Source organism: Schistocerca americana, chromosome 1, assembly GCF_021461395.2.
Source record: "Schistocerca americana isolate TAMUIC-IGC-003095 chromosome 1, iqSchAmer2.1, whole genome shotgun sequence".
Taxonomy (NCBI): domain Eukaryota; kingdom Metazoa; phylum Arthropoda; class Insecta; order Orthoptera; family Acrididae; genus Schistocerca; species Schistocerca americana.
Genome location: NC_060119.1, coordinates 1,076,176,317 through 1,076,203,535, shown reverse-complemented (window position 1 = coordinate 1,076,203,535; position 27,219 = coordinate 1,076,176,317). Strand labels below are relative to the sequence as shown.

The 27,219-nt window shown below is 41.1% G+C and overlaps 1 protein-coding gene across 1 annotated transcript in view; it reads right to left on the bottom strand.

Annotated features, from left to right (window-relative positions):
* Positions 1–27,219, bottom strand: part of LOC124596422 (DC-STAMP domain-containing protein 2) — a gene marked incomplete at its 5' end in the record, with an annotated part of 246,176 nt that overhangs the window by 185,128 nt on the left and 33,829 nt on the right. Inside the window, one exon of the mRNA XM_047135557.1 lies at positions 14,339–14,489. Coding sequence (XP_046991513.1) covers positions 14,339–14,489 — 151 coding nt within the window. The remainder of the gene's footprint in view (positions 1–14,338; positions 14,490–27,219) is intronic.

The window sequence follows — 27,219 nt, the reverse complement described above, 5'->3', positions numbered from 1 at the left end:
CATCACTTACTCGTGGTTTCACCATCCTTCAACCATTTCTCCCAGACATTCATGAGTGTCACGCACTAACACTCAACCAGCTTCGGTGTTTCCATGATTCTCGTTATCAGGTGTCAGGCCATGACAATCTGCCCTTTGTTAAACAATGGAAAGTGCAGGGTTGTTGCTCTTCCTTTTAGTTGCTTATGTCAGTGGATTTTCCTAGTTGTAGCCAATATTATCACTATAATGTGTTCTCCTTCATCTGTGCTCTGTTTATATACTTTCCATTTCAAATACTTGCAATGCCACCAGGAGGCATTTTAGCTCATGGTGGGCATGGTCATAATCCTTTGACTATGTCACCAATGACAGTGCCATTAAAGCAGAGTTATTAAAAAATCCTTCACCAAAGAAGGACAGACACACACACACACACACACACACACACACACACACACACACACACACACACAAACACACTATTTGTGCGAGTTGTGTGCAGGGTGTCTACGTGGACAAGAAAAAAAATTCCCGGATTTCCCGGTTAAAAACACAATTTCTCCCAGATGAAATTACGTATAAAGCGGGTGAAAATACATCCGTGTTAAGTAACAGTATGCTTTCCCTCGGAGCTATAAAACCTATCAGTCCTTTGAATCGAAAAGGTCTTATACCGGCGGAGGATGTCCCAGCACTTTAGGAAACGAAATCCAGGAAAAACAATGTGTTTGGAAAGTTGTTTGATGCAAGACAATATGCACAGAGTTTATTTTAGTATTGCGAAAGTATATACACAAATTCCACAAATTACAGCACGGTAGCTTCCGAAACTCTAAAATAGAGATTGCGTTGAGCGATGCACTTTTGTCAGCCAGTCATAGCTTATGTCATGTGATCTCGCTAGCGAATGACGGCAGTTATTCAGAGCACGAGGCCTACGAGAAAGACAGGCCGTGGCACGTACATTACGAAGGTAGGCCGAGATCGCTCAAATCAGCAAAGTGCGTTTCTACAGTGGTTAACTCGTAAGTAGATGTGTATGTACGAATGAGAATTGCATCGTCTATTGGCATCCACTGTTATTAGTCCTACAATGATAGGAAGTCCGTAGGCCTACTAACAGGCTCTAATTTGGCAATTAAAATCGTGCCAAAATGATTATCAGTTGTGTAGAAAAGTCGAGGTGTTCTGGCATGAAAAGACTTGTGACATTGCTCAGTAACACATTATGCACATTTTTTGAAGGTCAATTACACTTTTTGCCATCAATTGCATAATTTTTTATCTATGTAAGAACAACATTAAATATGAAAACTAACTTGAAGCTCGGTCTTTTTTTAGCATGTGTTACACGTTAAGTCATATCAAATACAAATGTGCCGGTAAAATTTTAAATAGTGGCATAAATGACTTATCTTCTGGGCCTGACATTTTTCAAATGGCTGATCCTCAAAGTGTTACGTTTTGAATGAGAGTTATAATGCCCTGTGATTTAAGAAATTCACTGCACATTCTCACACGTAACATAAATCATCTTGCGTGGAAATTTCCTTTGAAAGTAACGCATCTCAAGCCACTAGTCGTAATATTTTCTGGTGATCTGTTAGAAATGTAAACAACTGTGACATCACGCACATCGAATGCATGTTAGTTGTTACGGACGTACTGCACAATCTTCGACCTAAAGCCTTTGACACTTTTCGGTGTCGGCAAACTGGTCTGTGCATTGTATAAATTACCCATTTTCTATGCTACTAAACTTTTATTTTGGTGTTATTCTCTGGTTTATGTTTCATTGGTGCAGTATTATTCAGCAGTAGTGGACTAAAGTTCTTTGTCAAGAGTATCAGGTCTTACACATCAAACCTACAAAACTTTAACTGAAATCTAAAACAATGAAAAATCCTGGAATTCTAAGAAATTCCCAGGTTTTTCCCGGATTTGTCCCAGATGAAAAAATTACAGGGTTTTTCGCGGATCTCACGGGCCGTATACACCATGTGTGTGTGTGTGTGTGTGTGTGTGTGTGTGTGTGTGTGTGTGTGTCTGTTGTCTATTATTGACAAACGCCTTAATGGCCAAAAGCTTTAATTGTGAGAGACTTTTTGTTGTGCCTATCTGCGACTCAGCATCTCTGCTATATGGTGAGTAGCAACTTTCCTTCTCATAACATTGTTACTTTCCATCCTCGATTTTCCATTGTTTGATGTATAATTTTGTACGCATGTTATTTTGAACTACATACCAAGTGAAAAATTAGCTAATATGAATCCATTTTCAAATCATTCTTCCATCATACTCCATGTGGTCGAAATTTTCTCATATCAGTCAGAAAGCATAGTGATTAAACAGGCTGCAGACATAACTCACAAATTTGGAGGGACTAATTCGACACTCTGACATAAATACAAATAAAGCAAAACAAGTAACATAAAATTTCTTTTACACGTGCAATGCACATATGATGCATAACTGTCTTCATTAATTTCACAGATAACATTACCAAGTCAGTGGTATGAATGTTGATACTCGGTAAGGTTTATTCATTGCAACTGACCACAGCTTCGCATGTTGCCACATAGCAAATTATGACAAATTCTTGTTGCTTCTGTGCACAGTTAAGTAAAAGAAGTGTATTGCTTTATTGATATGAGTAGACGAAGAGAAATATGTAACATGGTGTCAAATCTGCTGACAAACATTGTCACATACAGAAACTTCATGACAAGAACATCAATAAACACCATTACTACTGACAAATTATCTTTAAAAGTGACTGAAACTTGTATTATTTATGGTTTATGTAAATTAAATAATTGTTCTTGTTTCACATTTGGCTTCATTCTGTCACTTCTCAAAATGTGATAATTATTCTACAAATGTTTAGCACTGTACAACATAAGATCACAACCAGCTGTTTGATAATTCTTCCTCAAAATGATGGAGTGTGAAAAAGATAGTGGTGGCATGCAGCATCTCCTTCATTTTAGGAGAATAAATGTCCCTCAAGAAATTCCAGCGCTCTACTCTCTTCTGACCAAATCATTTTGTCCATCTATTATCTGGATTTTTTGATGATTTTCTGTTCTAACAAGGAACACAAAGACACTTACAGCTGTAAAATAAATATAGTTTACTGCCTCAGCAGTGGTAGCCAAAGGTGGGAGAAGTTCCTGATCCACCTGGGCCAGCATGTATAGGCAAAACTATTGGGATGAGGGCACCCCCATCACCTGCGGACCCCAGGCTGACCGGTTGGGGAGGAAGCCATCTGCATGTCGTTGGAGTCCATAGTGACAGATATTGTTACTGGTAGTGATGATGGTGCACTGGAGTGGAGAGGCTCTGGCAATGAAGACCTGTCTTCCATTCCCACTAATGGCAGTGCGGGATCAGAACAGTGGGAGATGCCGGCACTGGCTGCAGAAAGCAAACCCATTGTTGATGTTGGTGAAACCTTTACCATTGGCGTACTTAGGTTCAGCCCTGGAGTGGCCAGGGCAGACAAAGAGCGAGATGTCAAGCCCACAGATTGAGGAGGGGCCTGGTACCCATCCTGGAATGCAATTGGTTCTAATGGTAAGCCTAAAGTTGATACTTTGTGGGTATCATGAAGACACATGACTACATCCAAAACAATTGGCCTAGACTGTGTACCAGAAGCAAATGTTGACAAAATTGGCACTGCTGAAGGACACCTACTCAGAAGCCACAGGTTGAGCAGTGCAGCTACTGATGACCATGCAGAAACTCAGCAGTACTCCTGTTGTCGATTGGTGTTGTCCTGCTAAGAGCTTAAAAAAATATGAGGGCCTCCTCATCCAGGAAGTCTTCTACATACTTGAGCATCTGCATTTTAAATGTTTTGACAAGGCATTCTGCCTCTCCATTCGAATGCAAATGGAAGGGAGGCACCATGGCATATGGAATGCCAATATATGTACAGAAGTCCTCGAAAGATTGTGCTGCAAACTGAAGACCATTGTCTGAAACCAGGGAGCCAGGTAAACCTTCTATGCAGATTATCTTCAACTTACATTCACCACGTCAGGCTCAACACGAAGTTGAGAAGAGTCCACATTGATTTCACTGACCATTTTTTAGACACTTTCTCATTATTGGTCACTGATGCTTCTCCTTGTTTTCTACATCTACATCTACATCTACATCCATACTCCGCAAGCCACCTGACAGTGTGTGGCAGAGGGTACCTTGAGTATCTCTATCAGTTCTCCCTTCTATTCCAGACTCGTATCTGACAGTTTTGCGTGCCATCATGGATATAAACTCCAGTGGAAGGCTCTACAGGAGAGACGCTTAGTAGCTTGGTACGGGCTTTTGTTGAAGTTTCAAGAACATACCTTCACTGAAGAGTCAAGCAGTATATTGCTCCCTCCTACGTATATCTCACGAAGAGACCATGAGGATAAAATCAGAGAGATTAGAGCCCACACAGAAGCATACCGACAATCCTTCTTTCCACGAACAATACGAGACTGGAATAGAAGGGAGACCCGATAGAGGTACTCAAGGTACCCTCCGCCACACACCGCCAGGTGGCTTGCGGAGTATGGATGTAGGTGTAAATGTAGATGTAGATGTAGATGTAGAAAACAAGAAGAAGCATCAGTGACCAATAATGAGAAAGTGTCTAAAAAATGGTCAGTGAAATCAATGTGGACTCTTCCCAACTTTGTGTAGAGCCTGACGTGGTGAAAAAACAATGTACTGATCTGACCACTTATGGCAGGCCATGACAAGGTGTTCCAATGCCCAGTCAATGCCCGGCCAAAAGACATGGTGGTGTGCCAACAGTTTGCGTGAGAGATTCCTCAGTGATCCTGATACAATAAGCAGAAGACTTCCCGCCACAGAGCTGCTGGGACCATGATGCAGGAAATAAACCTTTCTGTCAACAGGAGAATAATGGCATCCAAGAGGGAGAGATGATGGGGCAGCATATAAAATTTCTGAAGTGGGTCTGATGCCCAACCCTGCAGATGGTCGGACCATCCATGTTGTTTCATGCATACAACCTGTTGCAACATCATATCCATTGCCACAGGGGTTGCAACATGAGAACTGATGAAGGGGAACCCATCCACTGTGTGTCTTGTCTCCAGTTGAAAACAAAGCAGCTCCTCCTGGTTGAACAAAAGGTCAGGGCCCATGGAGAACTGGGACAGAGCATCCACACTCACATGTTGATGTGTGGGATGAAAACGGATCTCATAATTGTACCGGGACAAGAACAGAGCTCAATTCTGGAGATAATGCACAGCCTTATCTGGTAAGCACATTGACAGATTAAACAGGGAGAACAAGGGAGCACTTAAATGTAATTTGTACCATACAAGAACATGAATTTTTTAAAGGCATAAACATAGGAAGAGCATCTTTTTCACATGAGAATAATGTTGAGCCAAATTGAGTGATTTGATGCAAAGGCAAGAGGCTATTTGGAGCCATCTGAATGGCAAGGCACCAGGACTACCACCACCCTATAACTGAACACGTCTGTGGTCCAGACCAGATGCTTGCTGCATTGAAATGTTGCAAGACATGGCACAGAGCACAGACCATCCTTATGCTGCACAACAGCACACTCACAAGCAGCAGACTAAACAAAAGGAGCACATTTCTGGAGGAACAGATGCAAGGGATGGGCGACAGTAGCCACTTTGGAAATGAACTTGTGATAGTATGCCACTGTGCTGAGTAATGCCTGAAGTTCTTGTAAATTAGATGGATGCTGCAAAGCCGTAACTACAGTGACATGTTATTCTATGGGGCACATGACCCACCAGGAAATTTCATGACCCAAATAAACAATGGAAGGCTGGAAAAAGTGGGACATGGCGAAATTGCATTTGAGACCTGTGGCCTGTTGAACAGTAAACACAGAATGGAGGTTATGTAGGTGATCCTCTATGGTAGCACCTGTCATGGTGATATCATCATGAAACGATGCACTTAAGAGACAACCAATATAATGAGTTCTAAAAAATGTTGAAAGATGGCAAGCGCACTAGCGATCCAAAATGTTATCCATTGACACTGATAAAGGCTGCAAGGCATATTAAACAAAAGCAACCGTCTTGAAGACTTGTCCAACAGAGTCTGAATGTAAGCTTTGGCCAAGTCAGTTTTTGATAAGAATTGATCCCCAACCAACTTTGTGAGCAACTCCTTTGGGTGAGGTAGGAGGTACATGTCTATGACTGCCTGTGCATTAATAGTGACCTCGAAGTATAGTGACCTCGAAGTCACCACAGAGCTAACATATGCACCGCAACAATAATAGAAAAACCAGAAGTAGCACAGGCATCTAATACAAACAAACTTTGTTGGTTGTGATTTGGTCAAGAGCAGGAATCTGCAGTTTGTTATAGTGGTATGAATATCAATGTCCATAGGTTCCTGCAATGACTCTTGAGCTGGTAGAAATTGACATATCACTGCTATGAAACCCTTTTTTATGTTTATGACAAGAGGCCCACCATCTGGTACAGGCCACCTGCTCATGCTGTGCAAAACAAGAGGGGCACAAAGGAATGGCATTCACCATTCCTGCTACCAAGAATGTGTTTGTCTACTGCAGCCCAATTGGCTTGTTTGTACTGTGGCTTACACCTCTTCTCCCAACGTGCTAAGTTCCAAGCACCAGGGTGGCATACTGTCAACAATAGCAACATCACTCCAACCCTTTAACAGACAGCCCATAGCACACAAGATTTCGAACAACTATGCAATATTCAAAACCTCTTATAACGTATGGTCCTCAAACTGAAGGGCACACTGACGCCCCTCATCTGGGGCTGAATGAATAATGGTGTCTGCATAACACTCCTGAGACTTACCCAAGATGAACCGACACTCACAACTGAGGTCGTGAAGCTTCGGCATCCAAGTTGGATACAACTGCTCGGCAGTTTGCAACAGTGGTAGAATTCAACACGCCCAACAAACAACATGCATACATTTGCAATGATAGGAAAGCAGCAAATGTGACATATTCTCAAAAGAAAGCGACTCTGACTCTGCATATACGAGGGGGATCTACATATAAGAAAAGAGCCTTTGTATGCATGTAAACAGTCCCCAGTCTTCCACGCATTCATCACAGGGGAGCAGGGGCGGAAGCACGTGAACATTTGGTGGTGCAGCCTGGGTCAGTGTAATGTACAACCTTCTCAGATGGCTGTATTTGTCTGCTGTTGTTGCCAACTGCTTGGAGTAGAGCCACCATGAAAGAGCCAGGTGCAGAAAAACCACCGGACACAAAAATCCTACCCTCAATCATTGCCTTTTGTTTTCTAACTAGGAACACAAAGAAACACACTGCCATGAAATAAATATGGTTTATTGGGCCTGGGAGTAACAACAACAACATCAACAACAAGACTTCAGAGAGAGTAGTTACAAGTCTCGCATACAACTGATAAATGAGGGCCCGAAAGCATGCGCATGACCATATAAAGATTCTGTCTCCATACGATGTCATTGGAGTTATGTCATATGTGCACTGTGGACCAGATGACTGCTAGTCAATGATTGGGCCATCCCTGGCAACCACCTCTGGTATCTGTGGGTGCACTGTTTGAATGTTGGTGCATGCTATGCTTGCTGTCCCCCCAAGAACCATTGGTGGGGAGGCTTGCGTGCCTCAGCGATGCAGATAACCGTAACGTAGGTGCAACCACAACGGAGGGGTATCTGCTGAGAGGCCAGACAAAGAGGGGCAGCAGCCTTTTCCGTAGTTGCAAGGGCAACAGTCTGGATGACTGACTGATCTGGCCTTGTAACACTAACCAAAACGGCCTTGCTGTGCTGGTACTGCGAACGGCTGAAAGCAAGGGGAAACTACGGCCGTAATTTTTCCTGTGGGCATGCAGCTTTACTGTATGATTAAATGATGATGGCGTCCTCTTGGGTAAAATATTCTGGAGGTAAAATAGTCCCCCATTCGGATCTCCGGGCGGGGACTACTCAGGAGGACGTCGTTATCAGGAGAAAGAAAACTGGCGTTCTACAGATCGGAGCGTGGAATGTCAGATCCCTTAATCAGGCTGGTAGGTTAGAAAATTTAAAAAGGGAAATGGATAGGTTAAAGTTATATATAGTGGGAATTGGTGAAGTTCAGTGCCAGGAGGAACAAGACTTCTGGTCAGGTGAATACAGGGTTCTAAACACAAAATCAAATAGGGGTAATGCAGGAGTCGATTTAATAAAGGATAAAAAAATAGGAGTGCAGGTAAGCTACAAAAAACAGCATAGCGAACGCTTTATTGTGGCCAAGACAGACACGAAGCCCATGCTACTACAGTTGTACAAGTTTATATGCCAACTAGCTCTGCAGATGATGAAGAAATTGAAGAAATGTATGATGAAATAAAAGAAATTATTCAGATAGTGAAGGGAGACGAAAATTTAATAGTCATGGGTGACTGGAATTCGTCAGAAGGAAAAGGGAGAGAAGGAAACATAGTAGGTGAATATGGATTGGGGCTAAGAAATGAAAGAGGAAGCCCCCTGATAAAATTTTGCACAGAGCACAACTTAATCATAGCTAACACTTGGTTCAAGAATCATAAAAGAAGGTTGTACACATGGAAGAAGCCTGGAGATACTGACAGGTTTCAGATAGATTACATAATGGTAAGACAGAGATTTAGGAACCAGGTTTTAAATTGTAAGACATTTCCAGGGGCAGATGTGGACTATTGGTTATGAACTGTAGAATAAAACTCAAGAAACTGCAAAAAGGTGGGAATTTAAGGAGATTGGACCTGGATAAACTGAAAGAACCAGAGGTTGTACAGAGTTTTGGGGAGAGCATAAGGGAACAATTGACAGGAATGGGGGAAAGAAATACAGTAGAAGAAGAATGGGTAGCTTTGAGAGGTGAAGCAGTGAAGGCAGCAGAGGATAAAGTAGGTAAAAAGATGAGGGCTAGTAGAAATCCTTGGGTAACAGAAGAAATACTGAATTTAATTGATGAAAGGAATACAAACGTCTCAAAAATGAGATCGACAGGAAGTGCAAAATGGCTAAGCAGGGATGGCTAGAGGACAAATGTAAGGATGTAGAGGCTTATCTCATTAGGGGTAAGATAGATACTGCCTACAGGAAAAATAGAGAGACCTTTGGAGAAAAGAGAACCACTTGTATGAATATCAAGAGCTCAGATGGAAACCCAGTTCTAAGCAAAGAAGGGAAAGCAGAGAGGTGGAGGGAGTATATAGAGGGCCTATACAAGGGCAATGTACTTGAGGACAATATTATGGAAATGGAAGAGGATGTAGATGAAGATGAAATGAGAGATACGATACTGCGTGAAGAGTTTGACAGAGGACTGAAAGACCTAAGTCGAAACAAGGCCCCGGGAGTAGACAACATTCCATTAGAACTACTGACGGCCTTGGGAGAGCCAGTCCTGACAAAACTCTACCATCTGGTGAACAATATGTATGAGACAGGCGAAATACCCTCAGACTTCAAGAAGAATATAATAATTCTGATCCCAAAGAAAGCAGGTGCTGACAGATGTGAAAATTACCGAAGAATCAGTTTAATAAGTCACGGATGCAAAATACTAACGAGTATTCTCTACAGACGAATGGAAAAACTGGTAGAAGCTGACCTCGAGGAAGATCAGTTTGGATTCCGTAGAAATATTGGAACACGTGAGGCAATACTGACCCTACGACTTATCTTAGAAGCTAGATTAAGGAAAGGCAAACCTACGTTTCTAGCATTTGTAGACCTAGAGAAAGCTTTTGACAATGTTGACTGGAATACTCTCTTTCAAATTCTGAAGGTGGCAGAGGTAAAATACAGGGAGAGAAAGGCTATTTACAATTTGTACAGAAACAGATGGCAGTTATAAGAGTTGAGGGGCATGAAAGGGAAGCAGTGGTTGGGAAGGGCGTGAGACTGGGTTGTAGCCTATCCCCAATGTTATTCAATCTGTATGTTGAGCAAGCAGTGAAGGAAACAAAAGAAAAATTCAGAGTAGGTATTAAAATCCATGGAGAAGAAATAAAAACTTTGAGGTTCGCTGATGACATTGTAATTCTGTCAGAGACAGCAAAGGACTTGGAAGAGCAGTTGAACGGAATCGACAGTGTCATGAAAGGAGGGTATAAGATGAACATCAACAAAAGCAAAACGAGGATAATGGAATGTAGTCGAATTAAGTCGGGTGATGCTGAGGGAATTAGATTAGGAAATGAGACACTTAAAGTAGTAAAGGAATTTTGCTATTTGGGGAGCAAAATAACTGATGATGGTTGAAGTAGAGACTGGCAATGGCAAGGAAAGTGTTTCTTAAGAAGAGAAATTTGTTAACTTCAAGTATTGATTTAAGTGTCAGGAAGTCGTTTCTGAAAGTATTTGTATGGAGTGTAGCCATGTATAGAAGTGAAACATGGACGATAACTAGTTTGGACAAGGAGGGAATAGAAGCTTTTGAAATGTGGTGCTACAGAAGAATGCTGAAGATTAGATGGGTAGATCATATACCTAATGAGGAGGTATTGAATAGGATTGGGGAGAAGAGAAGTTTGTGGCACAACTTAACTGGAAGAAGGGATCGGTTGGTAGGACATGTTCTGAGGCATCAAGGGATCACCAATTTAGTATTGGAGGGCAGTGTGGAGAGTAAAAATCGTAGAGGGAGACCAAGAGATGAATACGCTAAACAAATTCAGAAGGATGTAGGTTGCAGTAGGTACTGGGAGATGAGGAAGCTTGCACAGGATAGAGTAGCATGGAGAGCTGCATCAAACCAGTCTCAGGACTGAAGACCACAACAACAACATGCTTGCTGTAGGGGTCGAAATCATGTCCAACAGGCTACTACATTCTCTCACTATTATTATCAACAACTATGTTATCAAACCAACTTAAAGCAAAACTACTGAATAAATTACATGGAACAGTAAGCCCATTCACCAAATCCAATTGTACATCAGAGCAGGGGGTGATCATCCAAGATCTTAGGAAAACATTAAAGGTTGAAACTTCCTGGCAGATTAAAACTATGTGCCGGACTGAGACTCGAACTCGGGACCTTTGTCTTTCATGGGCAAGTGCTCTACCATCTGAGCCACCCAAGCACAACTCACAACCCATCCTCACAGCTTCACTTCTGCCAGTGCCTTGTCCCGTTAAAGATTTTATTCCATCAGGCTGTTCCTCGAAGACCATGTGAGCCAATAAGATGTGTTACCTCTATGGTCGTGAGGAAGATCAAAGTAGCTGCTGATTACATCATAACAGGGTGCCTTGAGAGGAGTATATAACCACCTTTTTTTTTTAAACAGTTATATGACTTCATAGGTCACATGTTGATTTTTAGGTGAAAACTATCAAGGTTTCCTAGAAGAATTTCTGTTTACTAGAGATCCTTTACATGTTTTGCTGGAGATTGCTGATAGAAATTTGCAGGCATAAATTGTGGAGTTTTTAAAAATATGATGACATCAATACGTTCTGTGTTTAATGATCACTACTTTGAATGTCCACAGCTCGTGGTCTTGTGGTAGCATTCTCGCTTCCCGCGCATGGGGTCCCAGGGTTCGATTCCCGGCGGGGTCAGGGACTTTCTCTGCCTCGAGATGACTGGGTGTTGTGTGTCTTATCATCATTTCATCCTCATTCACACGCAAGTCGCTGTAGTGGTGTTAAAGAACTTGTGGAACAGTGGCTGAACCGCCACACGAGGGGTCTCCCGGCCACCAATGCCATACACTTATATACTATTTTGGATAACTGGTGTGAGTTTGTACAGGAGTTCTTTTTCTTCCATGATGGTCAAGTATTCTATAGGAGAATTTGGAGAAACAGTTCTCCATCCAGCAATGTTAAACCTGCCAGCATATGACAGCACACAAATGATATATTGAATCTGTGGGACCATTAGGCAGGGATATTAGATATTTTTCATGAATACCTACATAAATGTTTTTAATATTTAAAATATAGAAGAATCAATGACTATCTGTAACACTGTGCATAACACAAAGTGGTGGCTCACATCAGCCAGCATTCCACAAAGAGCACATTGTTCATTATCTATCTTGGTAGCCGCATCTTTGGAAAGTTTTGTTTTTTGTTTTATTTTGTAGAATGGGTACATAAGAAAAAAATATTGCTGATTTCAGTCATAGTGTGCTGACTAAGTTATTATTTTTTTTTTAAATGAAGTCATCTACCACTACAGCTATCTTGTCATATTTTGGTAGCATCTCATCAGAATCTCTTACAACATAATAAGTGTTTTTTGTACCCCAACAAAACTACAAGTACCCCAACAAAACTACAAATCATGCTGGGACCTACAAGACATGAGGCAAGTACGAGATTCCATGCATGTGTGGAAGTTGTAGGGCTACACTGGCTCAACATTTCATGATGTTTAGGAGCTGGAAATAAAAATTTTATATGAGTGCTGAGAAGCTTGGTAATTCAGCAATAGTCAAATAGGCCTATTCCTCTAGTACATGACAATGCTTGATGTATGAGAAGCAAAGGCAAAGCTGCTAAACCAGGCCACAAATTCTCATCAGTGACACTATTGAAAAATCATTAGAGGGCCACCCAAGCAACTGTCACCAATGAAATCTGTGAGTGACACACAACAAAGAGATTTGGTTTCATACCTAAGAACTATAACTACAAGGTAGACTGATGAATCAGAACATTATGACTGCCTACTTAATAGTGAGTTGGTTCGCCTCTGAAATAAAATACAACAATGGTTCTGTATGGCATGGATTTGACAAACCTTTGGTAGGTTTCTGAAGTATGTGGTATCAAATATCTAGGCAAAGGTTACACAATTCCCATAAATTATGGGCCAGAGCTTAGTGGGCACAGAACAGGCATCTGATAGCGTCACACATGTTACATCAGGTTCAAATCAGTTGAATTTGTCAATGAAGACACCAACGTGACTTCACTATCCTGCTCCTCAAGCAACTGGAGCACAATACTGGCCTTGTGACACTGCTGTATTGCTGTAGGGTACCACTGCCATTGGGTAACACATCAAACATGAAGGGATGCAAAGGTGTGTGGTTATGATCATATAGTCCACTGCTGCTCCTATGGAGGCCCTGGTGAATGTCTCCAATAACATAATACTGCTTCCTCCAACAGATGCTTTTCATGTTTCAGGTAGCTGTACACTTGGATGACACCTTATCTGGACACAACACTAGAACTGGTGTAACATTAAATGTGATCCATCTGATCTCGTTACACATTTACATTGACCCACAGTCCAATCTTTATGATCCTTTGCCCACAGCAACCATAACTGATGATGTCACTGTGTCAACCTGGGAACACATAAGGGTCATCTGCTCCACAGTACCATCTTCAACAATGTGCAATGAACAGTGCACTGTCCAACACTTGTACCTGTGCCAGCACTGTACTCTTAGCATAAGATCTGCCACAGGTTGCCATCTGTCCTCCTTTACAAAGAGAGCAAGCCTTTGACCTCCACATTCTGTGATGAGAGATGGAGATCAGACACCTTGTCACCTACTTGTGATTTCAATGTCTTTCAACTGATTTCTGTAAATGGTCGTGATAATAACATGCAAACAACTGACAATCTTCACCATTTCCAAGATGTCCATTTCCAAGTGCCAGGTCACAATAATTTGAATTTTGCCAAAGTTACTTATGTCAGGGAATTTCCATATTGGAAGCCTATAACATTGTTAGAACAATTACTCAGTCATCTGTGCTCCATTTATATACATTCCTTTCCAGTCACATGTTTGTAATGCCAACAGGTGGCACTTAAGATCATGGTGAGCAGTTTTGGCTCCTCGGTATATGTGCTTGAAAAGCTTGACGTAATGCGACACATAATTCCAACTGATTTACAGTTCTAATCAAGCTGGAAATTCAGCTATTGCTGGTTCAGTGTTCTCACAGAAATTATTAAGCTCCTGTCAACAAATACTTCCTAACCTAAAATCAAACTCCCATTTGTTGAACTTACCACAGGTGTTTCCTGAAACTTGCTCTAACACATTTCCTGAAACTTACTCTGATACCGAGTGTACTGATGGTCCAAAGATCCTATCATTTAATAACATAAAGAGAAGTGGAATAACTTGAGGTATTTGTTGCTATGGAGTCAATCTGCAACAATGAATTTATTCAGTTTAGCACTGACACATTCGACTACACTAAATGTGTCATTCCTTTTGGGACTTTTAGAACATATATGCCCATTAACACTTGCATTAATCGTCAGATTCATCCATTGTCTCAAACAGGAAAGCTGCAAATCACTGTAGCCATGTTTAAGTAATTGTATATAATCCCTTACCTGTCCACATGACAGAGATTCTGCGAGCACCCCAACATTTTGCATTGTATTCTTCCCAGGCCCAGTAAGTGTCAACACAAAGGCATATAGCATGAGGGCCTGCCGGCCTCGATTTACACACAGTTGAGGAAGAACAAGCACCACAATGCATCTACAAAATAAAACAACGATACGGTATTTTTCATTCTAAATAACTCCAAACATGATAGTGTTAAATCTGACAATTATCTTTGATTTTAAATTTCTTACACACACACACACACACAAAAACACACACTGACTGACAGATCAAAGCATTCTGTGACCACCTGCTTGACAGCATGTCGGTCTACCTTCAGAAAGCAATACAGCAGTGATTCTACAAAGGAAGGATTCGAAAAGTCTTTCAAAAGTTGCTGAAGGTACATGACACCTGTTGCCTATGCACAATTCTGGTAAATTATGGACCAATGGTTAGTGGGTGCAAAGCTGTTGCCCAGTATCTTCCCAAATGTGTTCCATCAGTTTCAAATCAACCTAATCTGTTGACCCAACTATCACTGTGAGATCACTATCATCCGCCTTGTGACATGACAGACTGAAAAGATATCTGCGGTGGCTTGCTTTGCTTCAAGTGCTTAGGTGCTCATCTGTGCACCAGTTCTGAGGTTTGATTGGTGCCTGGTAGTCATGGAGCAAAGGTGTGGCAGGACACACATGCTGCTGTCAGATTTATCAGCAACTGGATGTTACATCATGGAAGGACGTTAACAGTTCCTAAAAATACAAACATCATGATACACACTTGGAGATGGAGTGTAAATCACTAAGCATACATCGGGGCCCAATACACCAAAGTAGAGGGATTAACTATTTTAATGAATAGGCTGGTAATGGAAGCGAAATATTTAATAAGCTAATGGGTGGAAAAGGAATCAGTAATGACTTTTCGCAATAACATCCAAGTCTATCCCTGCCCACTCCCAATCCCAACACTTGCCAAAAGAACCACATACCTGTGGAAGACCGAGGTGCAAGATGTGCCCAATCCAGCCACTCAGCACTTCCTATTCCAGTCCTCTCACAAATTTATCCTACCCCACAGGGGCCAGGCCACCTGTCAAAGCAGCCATCTCATTTACCAGCTCTGCTGCAATTAAAAATGGTTCAAATGGCTCTGAGCACTGTGGGACTTAACTTCTGAGGTCATCAGTCCCCTAGAATTTAGAACTACTTAAACCTAACTAACCTAAGGACATCACACACACTCATGCCCGAGGCAGGATCCGAGCCTGTGAACATAGCAGTCACGCGGTTCCAGACTGTAGTGTCTAGAACCGCTCAGCCACCCCAGCCGGCCAGCTGCAATCACTGCACAGCTTTTTATATTGGTATGATTACTGACCCGCTGTCCAACAGGATGGACAGTTACCACCAAACTGTGGCCAAGAGCGAACTAGACCAACCTGTGGTACAACATGGAGCTAATGCTTGATTTAAATGATCACTTCCCCATCTGGATCCTCCCAAGCCATTTGGATCCTCCCCTCCACCACCAACTTTTCTGAACTGCACAGATCAGAGTTATCCGTACAACATATCCTCTGCTCCCAAAATTGTCTTGGCCTCAATCTACAGTAATGTACTGTGCCCACACCCTCCACTCAACAGTTTTCACCCTCTCTGTGCTATCATCCCCTCTCCTTCCTCATCTCCCATGCTCTTTGTTACCTGTCCTCTGTTAATGCACCTGCCCATCTTTCCCTGCTCCTCTCCTTTTTTCCCAACCTCCCTGCCCAACAACTCTGCCCTACAACCTCCTTGCACTGCACCTGTTGCATTCCAGTCCCTGCACATGCTGCCAGACAGCGTTTGTCTCTCCCCCACCTATACAATACTATCCGTTCCCCTTCCCCTGCCTTGCCTCTTGCAGGCTGCTGCTTGCTTCCCATATGATAGTTGCATTCCGGACCGAGCTCAGAGTTCTCTCAAATTGCATGTTTGCATGAGGTGTGCTTGCTTGTGTATAAGAGTGGTGTGTGTTTCTCTTTTGCTGATGCAGGCTGTGGCCAAAAGCTTTATGTAAATGTGCTTTAATTGTGCCTGTCTGCAACTTAACATATCTTCTTTATTGTAAGCAGCAATCTATCTTTTCCTACATTGTTGACATTCCTACCTGGAGTTTCCATTGTTTGTTCACAATAGCTTTCCTACTATCCTACACTCCTGTGATGTTTTCCTTTGTTACTCTTCTCTGAAACACTACTCTTCTCAGTGTCCATTCTTTCTGTCCTTTCTTGCATTTATTCACTGCCTTCCAAACTGCACCCACTTCCGAGCCACGGTGTATTAACAATGATCTGTGCACAGCACAGGCTTCGTGACTGCATGTTTGATGCCCTTGCTGCATGTTGATGCAGCGTCTGATGCCCTTGATTCTTTCCTCCAGTAGCTATAATTATATTTACTCCTACTGATTCCACTTCATCCCTCATCCTGATGTTCTTTAGCATTTTATTTTCCACACCTGCCCATACCACATGAAATTATGACCTTTGACCTAACCCATCCCCCCTCCCCCTATCTTGCCTTATGGCAAAACACACACACACACACACACACACACCCTTCATTGTCCCTTTCCTCCCACATTCTTGAACGTTTTTAACATATTTGTGCATATTCTTACATGATTTCAAGAGCTTTCACACATCTTCACATACTTTTACATATTTGTTCATGTTTTTATGTATCTGTGCTTATTTTTGCATACCTGTGCATGTTTCTATGTGTCTTTATGCATCTTTTCTCTTAGCCAGCTCCATTCACAATCATCAACATCTATTTTGCCTATTTCTGCATCGTTACCATTTCCTTTGCACCATTCCTACCACAATGGATCCCTACTCCAGCTTTCTGCACCAGTTCAGAAAAGTGCCCCTTTCCCTGGCTAAAATGCAGTCCCACGTCCTATTTCTGGAATACTAACCCTAAAGATTCCTTTCTCTGAATCCCACCCCTGCTTTCACAATAATCTTCACCTTTTCAGAGTCTGCCTATCCCTGGCCCTCACAAACCTGGTACTGAGAAACCACATATCCAAGGCACAGGCATCCCAGAACCACCTCTGATCCCTCCATAAGATACTACTAATGTGCAATACCTGTGCTCCATACGTCACATCTCTCAAATTGAATCCCTTGCTCTCCAGCACCTGGAGGAACATTCCAGACACCACCTCCATAAGTTATCCAACTTGCAAACATCCTATCACCACCTCAGTGCACCAATATCCAACCCCTATCCTACCCAAAGCATTCTTCCTTGTTCAGCTCCCATAATACCTAAACACTGCCCAGCTGACCTTTTCAACTTGCTGCATCCCCCAAAACTCCCTACCAGCTCTCCACCATATCCAAAGCCAAAATATTCCCATAACTCTGTTGTTAGCCTTTCCACCAAAACTCTCACCTCTATAGAAATTTCAGTCATATCCAAAGACCTAACCTTTAGCCCCACACCCAAATTCTAACATGCCGGACTTATCAAATACCTACTATCCTTCTCCTGATCCCTGCAATGCAAGCACTTCTTTGCCGTCAATCAAAGCTGACCTAATTCAAACACTGAGCCCTGCCTCCTCTAGTTCATACCATTGTCCAACTATGATCCTCCCCAAAACCCACCCAGCCAACTGCTGATCACCTTCCAGGAATTCCTTATTTCCAACTTAGCCTGACTGTCCTTCCCTTCATCCCCTCCTCAGAACACTAACCCTCCGATAGAAGAAAGAATAGCCATACACAACCTCAAAATAAATCCTGACCTAGTCATCCTACCTGCAGACAAAGGTTCCACCATTGTTGTTATGAATCACAATGCTAACCTGGCAGAAGGCTTTCGTCAATTATCTGACTCCTCCAACTATGAACTCTACCAGAGTGATCCCATCAGAGAATTCCAACACAACCTCCAGTCCCTGCTTAAAGCCCGGCCTTCCCAGAAACTCATCCCTGAATCAATTTCCCTCCTCACCCCCAGGACATCCTGCACATCCACCTTCTACATATTCCCCAAAATCCACAAACCAAACAATCCTGGATGCCCCCATTGTGGCTGGTTACTGTGCCACCACTGAAATAATTTCATCCCTCACTGACTAACACCTCCAATCAATTACCTGTAATCTATCCTCCCATGTCAGACACTAACCACTTCCTTCACTGACTCTCCATCACCCCCACCCCTTTACCTCCTAGATCCCTACTCATTACTGTTTCATGCCACCTCATTACACACCAACATCCCTCATGTCCACAGTCTTACTGGTATTGAACACTACCTTTCCCAAAGTTCTTCAGACCACAAACCCACTACCTCATTCCTAATACACCTTACTAACTTTGTACTAGCCCACAACTACTTCTCCTTTGAAAGACAGGTATACAAACAAATCCGCGGCACAGCCATGGGTGCCCGTATGGCACACTCCTATGCCAGACTGTTTATAGGCCATCTAGAGGAGACCTTCTTCACCTTCCAAAACGCCAAACACCTAGTCTAGTTCCAGTTCATTGATGATATTCTCATGATCTGGACTTAGGATCAAGACACCCCATCTTCATTCCTTCACAACCTCAACACCTTCTCTCCCAGTGTGCAACCTTGCTAGACATTGACCTCCTCCTCTCTGAAGGCTCCATCCATACCTCTGTCCACGTGAGACCAACCAGACACCAACAGTAGCTGCATTTCGACAGCTTTCATCCCTTTCACACCAAAAAATCCCTCTCATATAGCCCAGCCACCCAAGGGTGACAAGAATTCCTATGCTCAGAATGATGAGGGGTCTCACCAAGGCCTTCACAGACAGGCACGGTCCCACAGACCTAGTCTGCAAATGGATCTCCAGTCCCGTTTTCCCTCACACCATCCTCAAGAACCAGCCACAGAGGAGTGTCCCCTTTGTCACCTCAGACTGGAACAACTGAAGCACATCCTTTGCCAGAGCTTTGATAACCTATCATTATGCCCTGAAATGACGGACATCCTCCCTTAGATCCTTCCCACTCCTCTTCAAGTGGTTCTTCGTTGCCCATGGAACCTCTACAACATCCTAGTCCATCCCTATGAAACTCTCCACTCCAACACCTTGCCACAAGGATCATACAGCTGTAGAAGACCCAGATGAAAGACATGCCCAAGCCGGCCAGTTAGTACTTCCCATCCCAGTCCTGTCACAAGTTTATCCTACCGCATTAGGAGCCGGGCCACTTGTGAATGCAGCGATGTCATTTACCAGCTCTACAATCACTGCACAGCTTTTTATATTGGTATGACTACCAACCAGCTGTCCCCCAAGATGAACAGCCAACGCCAAACTGTGGCAAAGAGCAAAGTAGGCCACCCTGTGGCACAACATGGAGCTGATGCTTGATTTCAATGGTTGCTTCACTTCTCGAGCCCTCTGGAGCCTCCTCTCCAACACCAACTTTTCTGAACTGCGCAGATGGGAGTTATCCTTACAACACATTCTCTGCTCCCATGATTATCCTGGCCTCAATCTACAGTAAGATACCCTCCACCCAACAGTTTCTACCCTCTCTGTGCTATCATCTCCTCTCCTTCCTCAGTCTCCCACACTCTTTGTTTCCTGCCCTCTGTTATGCACCTGTCCACCTTTCCCTGCTCCTCTCCTTTTTTCCCCATCTCACTGCCCCACAACCCAGCCCTACAACCTCCTGGCATTGTGCCTGTTGGCATTCTAGCTACTGCACAGGCTACCAAACAGTGTTCGTCTCTCCCCCCCCACCTGTACACTACTATCCCTTCCCCTTCCCTTTCCCCTTCTCTGCCTCTGACAGGCTGCTGCTTGCTTCCTGCATGATAGTTTCATTCCAGACTCAGCTCCCAGAGTTCTCTCAAACTGCACATGTTTGCATGAGGTGTGCTTGCTTGTATATGAATGGTGTGTGTTTCTCTTTTGTTGATGAAGGCTGTGGCCAAAAGCTTTATATAGGTGTCTTCTAATTGTGTTTGTCTGCAACTTAACATGTATTCTTTATGGTAAGTAGCTATCTATCTTTTCCTACATTGCTGATATTCCTATCTGGAGTTTCCATTGTTTGTTTTTACAATAACTGTAATAACAGCTATGCTAATTAAGCCACAGAGAAGACTGACCTGCCAAATGAAAACACTCTTCAAGGCAAATTATTATGAGCTGTTCACATTTATTCTTGCACTTAATTAGCAAGTGATAAATTCTAAACTAAGTAATTAGTTAGTCAGCATAACTAATTATACAAAATAGATAAAGAGATAACATTTCAACATGTGTTGGAAAACATAGATTCAAATCATGAACGGCATTCAGACTGTAAGTTTATACTGCACAACTGCCACTTTTGATTAATTAATAAGATTTTTGGATAGTTCTGCCCATAATTTAAATTCTATGAGAGCTACATATATTTCCATGACACCTGCAGAAAGAGCAGCTCATTTCCTATAAGACTGATGTGCTACTTACACGTATGCCATAAATGTACAACACACATTTCATTTTTCTTAATTACCACCATCTTCTTAAGTTTTGATGTAGTAAATGCATTAATTTTACCAAATGTAATTATTATAAAAAACATCAAATATTATAATCTGAACAGTACCTACAATATTCTTCATCTCAGTGTGCTACTTACACGTATGCCATAAATGTACAACACACATTTCATTTTTCTTAATTACCGCCATCTTCTTAAGTTTTGATGTAGAAAATGCATTAATTTTACCAAATGTAATTATTATAAAAACACCGAATATTATAATCTGAACAGCATCTACAATATTCTTCATCTCAGTTCTTTTAGGAGTATTATGGCCTGAATGAAATCAAGGAGCTCTACAATGAGCAGAATAAAGGGTTGTAGGGAACCATAACATTTTGGTTGCATTGAAAAAACATTGATTTTAACAAGGGACTTATATTAAATAAGAAACGAATTATTGCAGTCTGTTTCAAACTGAAAGATTGGTAAATATGCGACTCAGTATCTCCGCTGTATGGTGAGTAGCAACTTTTCTTCTCATAATAGTGTTACATTCCATCCTGGATTTTCCATTGCTTGATTATATTTTATACCTACACCAGTAAACACATGGTCTGTTATTGTGGCTGAAGTGTCTGTTACATGTTTTGCTGTTTATATTGTAGGTTTCAGATTAAATTTCAAGAGGCAGTTTAGTAGGTCTGTTTGTTTTTTAGATTCCACAGAAAAATCAATATTAAAGTTACCACAAATGATCAGACATCTGTTCTTTTTTGATAATTTACAAAAGAGATACTCTAAATTTTGTAGTAAAGTGTTCATAAGGCTCCAATAATAATTCTTAAAATTGTAATGACGAAAATAAATATTCTTAAGTGTATACATTATGATAAGGATATTATTGGAACAATTTTTGTCATGTCATTAATGCTACACACCTTTTATGTAAGGGGGACCAAACAGACAAAGAACAAACACATCTATCAGAATGAAAAAAATAGCAAAACATTGTATGTACTAGTCAAGAAATCTTGTTATTTTGGCTTCTCGTTTGTTCAAATAATTTTTGAATGAAACGATGCCATTTATACAAAAGGTTGTATTTTTTTCCTCTTAGGCCAAGCCAATCTGAAGAAGTCTTTTATAGGGTGAACATTAATAAAACCAACAAACTGCAGGGACAGATTCCTGATTGGAAATGGAGAAAAAAAGGTAATATGAATATATGTCTGGAAACGTATAGTTGCCACGGCAGATGGCACAGACAAATGGAAGCTCTTCTAACAATGTTCCATGTGTTCCTTGTATGTTGCAGGCTGTGTGGTTGCGCAGCATACTGTATTCATGTTGGAAACAAGCCAAGATGGTATATGTGTATAGCCAAGCAGATGGAAATGGTCATGTGGCAGCACGGCCATACTAAAACAAGTACCCTCAAAGACACCAACCACATCACACAACATTTCAAGCTCTTTTTGGGCATTTGTGTGGGCATCAGCCCTTCCAGACAAATGAATGTGCAGGGAGGAGGCAGAAAGTGCATAAACCAGGTCGGAAGGACTGGGTTCTACAGGATATTGAGACAAACATTAGTACAAGCTCCAGGCAAGTGATCTGCCAATATGGTGTAAGCAAAGTACAATTATGGTGTATCCTGCTTGACAACTGCTACTATCCCTATCACTTACAATGAGTGCAAGGATTATCAGTAGCACATTTCCCTCTATGGAAAGGTTCTTCTGTTGATGGTTCTTACACCAGACCATCACAATTATGGGATTCCTGTCACCAGTCCTCTTTCCAATGAAGCAACTTTTACCAGAACTGGCATTATCCATGTGCATAATTGTCATCTGTCGGCTACAAACAATCCTAGGGGAATGGTTGAGGCATCTCATCAGCATTGGTTCAGCATCACTGTGTGGGCAGTGATTCTTGGCTACCACATACTTGGACTGGCTATTATTGCACAACATACCTGGAATTCCTGCAGAACACTCTGCCTAGCCTGCTTGAGAATGTGCCTTTGGCAATACGACAGGTCATGTGGTTTCTGCATGACAGAGCACCACCTCACTTCTGCATTACTTAAACCCCCTGGATTTTTACCTCTGGGGGCATCTGAAAAGCAATGTGTAAGCTGAATCATTTTTTGATGTGCAGACCATTCAACAGCGTGTTCACAACACCACCGATGCTATTTGGAGAGAGGTCAGAACATGCAAAAGAGTGCGGCAATCCTCGGTGTGATATTTGAAGGCGTGCCTTGCATCCCATGGAGGCCACTTCAAACATCTGTTGCAACATGGATGCGATGCAGCTCTACACTGTGTTCCGGGATGATATGTTGTCATTGCACACACACCGTCCATTTCCGAACACATTTTCACAGAACTTTTTTTCCTCCATTTCCAGCCAGGAAACTGTCCCTGCAGTTGCTGGTTTTATTAATGTTCACCCTGTTTAAGGCGAACTGCATCATTGGATGGTAAATAAAATAAAAAACTCTGTTTTGCCACCAAGACTGTTTGTTCTTCCACATTTCACAATAATCATATTTTTTTGTGTAAAGCACCCCAGTTGTAGTTGCACTACAAATAACAGTTGTGGCAAACTGATCTAAAAATTTTATCTTATAACTATGTACATAAATATTTTGCATGTGATTCAAAGCTTTAATGTAATGTTTAACTATTCAAACTGCAGCCACTGTATTAGTTGTTTTATACTAGGTTATGACCACTCTGGAATCCCAAGACTTAAATGCAAAAGATATGTACTGTGCGTATACACTGGCCCCAACATTAATTCAAATAAGTACTTTTCATATAAAAGTGTGATTTGCACAAAAGGAACCCACTAATATCCAGAATGGACTTGTTTGAGAGAGAAGGCATAAAAAAATCAAAATATGACTCACATGATAATATAATAAATACATATGAAATGGCCACACCTTTGGAAAAATAAAACCATTGGTTCATTTTCATGGGGAACTTGTGAATGAGAAAGGAGAAGAAAAAAAGGGATACATATGTGATGATTATGAGATGTTAGAAATTTTTTTTATACTTAGTAAAAATTTCTTTGAAAAATAGGGGTCATATGAACATTTAAAACACAGTGAGATAATGAATTTTTGCAGGCATTTCACCATGACAATTAATGCTGTAGTTGCTATTATGAAAATATTAATTACAAAGCAGTAGATACGAATAGTTTTTGAAAAATTAATGTGATATTTTTTTCTGTATCAAACTATTATTTCAATAGTACATTCAACGACCTAATCTTATTCAATACTTCAAAAAATTACTAATATCCTGTGTTGGTATTGATTTTTGTACTTCCACATAGTTTTATACAGAGTGTCTCAAAAGGTATGCTACAACTCAAACTAATTAAGATGATTTTCATACCACATTTGGCTATGTGACAGACAAACTCACAAAGTTTTGTTTGTGTTCCAGATTGTCGTGAGTGACACATAATGACAATGTTTCAAGAATGGTCTCAATGTGTGGAATTGTTTATTCAGATCAAAATGGACATGCAGGTTCAAAGGAACTTGCGAACACAGTACAGAAAGCACTCACTCTCAAGGACGTTGATACATTGGTGTTACAGGAATTTTCTGCAGGCAGGAAGCGTTGCTGTGAAGCATCATACTGGACAATCTGGAACAAGTTAAGCTAACACAGAAAGGATACAGTTGGCTTTGCAACATCCACGGCAGAAGTCTGCTTGGAGGGTGTTGCAGCAGCTGCAAATCCCCAGAGCAACAATGCACTGGGTCCTTCAAAAACTTTTACAGATTATACATACACAAGTGTTGCTTACAGTAAAACCACACAACATACCACAATGTACATTTCTGACAAAGCAACAATCTACATGTATGATAAAGTAAACAAACACAATGTTCACACAACCAACCCGCATACTGTGATGGAAGAGGTACATGACAGCCCAAAAGGGAAGGATGGTGTTGTTTGATGGTTGATTGGATCATGGTACCATTTTTTCTCAGAAACAAACAGTTAATCCTAACAATTACCTTGATATGCTGGAGATATTTGCATTTCCAAAACTGACTGACCAAAAAGCAGTCTTTTCCACCAAGATGGTGCATTGCCACATTGAGCTCAGACTGTGTGACATGTTCTAGGCATATGTTTCAAGATCACTGGATTGGAGAGGTCGTCCAGCTCCCTGGCCTGCTAGCTCACCTGACATTATACTGATAGACTTCTTTCTGTGGGGTTATGTGGGGTCCAACTCCCTGACATCCTAGATCACCTGATGTTGTTACTGTGGGGTTATGCGAAGGACAGAGTCTGTCAAATGCTTGTCAACCACATCAATGATTTAAAGAACCAAACTGCTGTAAATGCCACAGTTGATGTAGATATGTTGCACCAACTGTGAACAGAGTTTCAATGCATACTGGATTTTGGGAATGCCCCTAAAGGTGAACATGTGAAACTGATTGAATGGCTTAAAAATTGGTGAGATACCTTTTTGAGACACCCTGTATAAATTTACATTGGATGATTTAAAAAATACTTCCTTCATTAAAATTATAAATTAAAATTGAATCAATTATGGTAAAGGGAATATGGCTAGTAATACTGTTTCAATAGACAAACAGAGATCAGTAAGTAAAACAATTTCAATTTGAAACATTTCTGGCCTTTTTTGTGCAAAATGGGATGACTCAAAATTTGGAAATAATACTTCCCATAATTTCACAGACTCTCATGCATATGCTATGCATAACATTTGGGGAAGGGGATAAGATACCAGGTAGTAGGCCAGACTGAAAAATGAAGAGACAGATACTGTGTTCAATTCATACTCTTTGATACAGTTTCAGATCTGTAGTTAATGAAATAATTTTACTGATAAATCACTCGATACATTTGGACCATTGTATAAACAAAACTGCCTTTAATTCAAGAGTAATCTTTTCAAGTCTGAATTTTTCAACATACATAAACATAATATTCCATAGTAAAATCCATCATCCTATTCCCTTATTTTGGAATAAGTAAACAACAACATGAAGAAATAAGCCATAACTGTTATGGTATATTGATAATGTTTACTTTTGGACTGTCAAACTACAACTGAATGAAACACAATTTTCGTGCCATAAACGTTTTGCCTTTATTCTCTGCAAGGCATTTTCAGAGGCCTGGAATATGTACATATTTTTACTATTTAGTCACATATGGCATGAAAACTGTGTTAAAATCAGTTGAAGTTACATGGTTCAAAAGTAAAAATTATGAATATACCTTAATATTACACGCAACTGAGGAAGACAGGACTACAGAAGTTGAAGAAGTCATAATTGTGTTAATTAACACTGGTTTCTCTGTTGTACTTTCTATTAAGTACACACTGAAAAGTTCAAAATCACACATAACAAAATTCTATTTAATAGATGAATGATACTTGCACAAAAATTAAAGCTATTTAAGTTCAACTACTGTACACCAGTTCTTTTGTAGCATACAAACAAGCCAATTGTATCTTGATTGTTTCAAACATCATATGTCTTTCTCAGCTCTTTTGTCACACAGCGCTATGATGAGAAAAATTTTTCGTCCTGCGCTATCTTGTGAAGTATTATGTAAAGTGCTTATAGAAGATGTCACTATACAGGGAAATAATAAATGGAGTTTTTGGTGCTATTTGTTTTATGGGGATTAGGTGACGGTCCAAAGCATATTTCCCTGCCTAATATCTCATCTTCCCATGCTAGAGATATCATCAGAGGCTGTGACAATTCAGAAAGCAGTTACAATCCCAAACATGTCCAGCAAGCTGAACTGCTTACACATACCTAGGCGAAAGTTGGTTTGTAACATCATCAAATCACTGCCTAAAATAACACAGTTGCACAAATGTGTATTATGGAGCTTTATTTATAATAAGGCCTACAACTTGTCTAATTTCAATGCTTCTTTTTTCTGTTAAAGTTGTTTTTGGGTTTTCTATGGCACCTCTGTACAACCTCGCATAATAATGATTAGGCCTTGATAAAACAATGGTACCAGAGAAACAAATTTGGTGGTTCACTGTTCCTACTGCATGTTCTGCTACTGCCAATTTATCTGTGTTGCTCAAACACATATTGCTCTTGTGTTCCTTAACACCGCCTTTTGTAGCTCTTATATTTGCTTGTCTGCATTAGGCAGAGAAATACGTCTTGGACCATGGCTTAGTGCCCATACAACAAATATCACTAAAAAGATATCTGACATCTATGTAAACAATGTATACCTTTGCTTCACAGCATCTTCGGAAGCTAACAGTACACGTAAAACACATGCAGTATATGCG